At 34.9% G+C, this 2,930-nt stretch overlaps 1 protein-coding gene across 1 annotated transcript; it reads right to left on the bottom strand.

Moving 5' to 3' along the window:
• Positions 1-916: 916 nt before the first annotated feature.
• Positions 917-1,539, bottom strand: LOC140743163 (uncharacterized; the record flags this gene model as incomplete). Its single annotated transcript, XM_073074218.1, has 1 exon — positions 917-1,539. A coding segment is annotated over one exon (477 nt), but the record flags the coding sequence as incomplete, so codon positions are not given.
• Positions 1,540-2,930: the final 1,391 nt, after the last annotated feature.

Here is a 2,930-nt window from a genome sequence, read left to right on the forward strand (position 1 = left end):
TATCACTGTCATTTTCAGAATTAAATTGCAATGCAATAATAGGAACTGTATGGTCACTTTTCTTCCTTCATCTTGTTGGGTAGGTTACGCAAGTAAAGAAGTACTATTTCCCGTGTATTTTACTTTATGTATTTCAGACTGGTGCCCACTTTCGAAACTTTTGGCTCCTCACTTCTTCTAGGCAGGACAGTCATCATATTTTCATTTTCATTGATGTACCTTGTGTTCAGGACAACTTTTACTTTTCATGAAACACAAACTTGCCTTCCTCTTAAACTGCACATACCCTATAACGTCGTCACTATACGATTGTCGGGAAGATCTGTAAATATAAATATAACCAATTAATAACCTTAAAACAGTTCACATAAGAATATAAGTATATTTAAAAAAATCTTAATAATTACTTGAAGACAACCTTTCTTCTGTCTGAAGTCAGTTAAGAAATGTTTTAAGTGTCCGATATGATTAAATGTAAATATAAAGAATGTTTTACTTACGTTGTTTATTTGATATTTCCATAGGTTATCTCACGGAAGTGTTTGTATCCATTTTGATTGATTGCACTGCATATATGGATCTTCTTTAAGCAGGTTCACGCTATCAGCTTTAATATAGTATGGCTCCATTTCGGTTCACAACATAAATTCAACCAACTCTAACAGCAAACGATTTAATTATTATTTGTCTTGTTTGGTTTCGATGTAGTGACGTCACATGACATTTGAGGCAGCACTGTCGCCGTTTTGGGATTTAAAATCCACAGATAAAAAATCTAAAATTTCTTTTTAAAAATTAAAATACTTAGAACGTATTAAAAAATAAACGAAATACTGCATAATTTATGTTTACTTATAAGCTATCATATCCAACATATTTCATATTTTATTGTTATAACTGTCAAGTACCCAATTAAAGATTTATTTATTTATTTACCAATGACGTTATCATCTTCGCCTGATTCCTCATCGGGTTCCGTTATGTCACAGACTTTTTGGGGGCATTCCTCGCCGTGAAACCAATCGAAATCGTACCGACCGTCATTAAGAACCCATCCATAGTTTATTGGAAACAAGGTGGACGGTACTTGTTTGTAGGCATTATCTGCGCTATGTAGGTACTTCTCTTCAGATGTTGCTCCAACTCCCGGAAACAAGGGGGAAACGACGTTGCTTCCAATTTCATAGCTGTCTTTTTGAAAGCTTCATTACTACTTTTCGGCGTATAAATCCTTTCAAATATGATACACCTTGCTTCGTTGACTGTTTTTCTTGCTTTTACGTTGTATAAAACGCATACATATTCTTGCAGAACATTGAAAGTTTGTTCCATGAGTAGTGGATTTGCAACAAGAATATTATGCCCCATTTTAATGAATGCATCTTGGAACTTCCCTGATTTCTCCAATACTTTGAATGGTCTGTTTTTACCCTTCCTATAAAATGCGGCATTGAAGTCGCATCCCGTAAAAGCATGGAATGCAGCCAACGAAGAACAGAGATTTTCACCCAGGATTCTGTACACAGCACAAACGTCAATGTTTTTCAATTTAAAAAAAAATCACCTTACATTTCGTTATATGGATTTTTTTTTCAGTTTGTTTCCCCTTTGAACCAACGAAAATGTACGGCACATGAAAAAATATTATTTATGCATAAAATACTTTCAAAATACATTTATTTCATGTTGTGTCAAATCACCCCCTGGACTACGGAAAAAGAGGGGATTGCAACTCTCGATTTCTTCCCCTTGTCGCGTGATTTTTGTACGGCGTTGCGGAATAATGGATTAAAAGCAGCATTGAAATAGTATGACACAGATGCCGTACAAAATCAAATGACCAAATTTACCGCGGTCATTGTCGGAAAATTAAAAAGAATTCCGACTTTGTGGCGCACCATTTTTGTACGGCACTGTGCGATTTCTTATTATTTTTAATGGATCTATCGGTGGTAAGAATGCCGTACAAAAATATGTGACCAAAATGTACACACTCGACCTGTACTTTCGAATTCTCATCTGCACTCAGTTGGACAGCTTACAAGTGACGGTATAGTGCTCAATCTTATTATTTTATGCTCTTATATCGTTCTAGATAGGTCACCTGGTGGTTCAAATGACCCATAATTTTTTCAACATACTCGTAGGCCTGTAGTCTATTACACCATGTACCCAAAAATAAACAACAGGAACTTTTTAAATTACTATTTATCGCAGTCACTAAATAAACTAAAGCTTTAGTCGCCTCTACTAAGTGATCGCCATCTATGTCCGTCCCCATATCGACGTATCCACGAAATTTTTGTCCAGCCCATTCCACGTAATAGTGGAGCGTCAGGGCATAGCTGCGGAGTGCTGGAGAATATTTTTGTCTTGATATTACTTCACACTCTATATTCTTAACGCGCCACTAAATCATGAACTTAAAAAAGACATAAGTATTAATTGTATTTTTTGCTACCGACATGGTAAATCATTGTACATACTACTGTAGCACTACCATGAGTTGGCATCGAAACGCCACTATACGTATACGTTAGTCGATAAAGTGTAAATTATCTTCGAATACTTTCTGATAAAAATCGTACCATGACTTAATTTTACTCGCTAGGGTTAACTCGATTCTATTCCTTGTTATCAATGTTGGTAACAAATACTATTGTACCTAACTTCACACCTCATGACACTGTCTCTTTTTAATTATACTATGAAAGGACAGAGTAAGATAATAATTCCCGAAAAAAAACAAGTATCCAAGCCGAATAATTAACTTTTTTACATAACTCTGCAAAATAAAAAAAACTCATTAAGAGTTCTTAAACGTTTGAACAGACGTGACTTTTAAAATTATATCGGTTACGTACTGAGTCTCTAGGCAACGAATTTATTGATTGTCATTATCAGTCAGTAAAAATGGATATAATTGAATA

The sequence above is a fragment of the Epargyreus clarus genome, unplaced genomic scaffold, assembly GCF_041222505.1.
Source record: "Epargyreus clarus isolate Ecla_fem2 unplaced genomic scaffold, WU_Ecla_fem_2.2 ptg000007l, whole genome shotgun sequence".
Classification (NCBI taxonomy): Eukaryota; Metazoa; Arthropoda; class Insecta; order Lepidoptera; family Hesperiidae; genus Epargyreus; species Epargyreus clarus.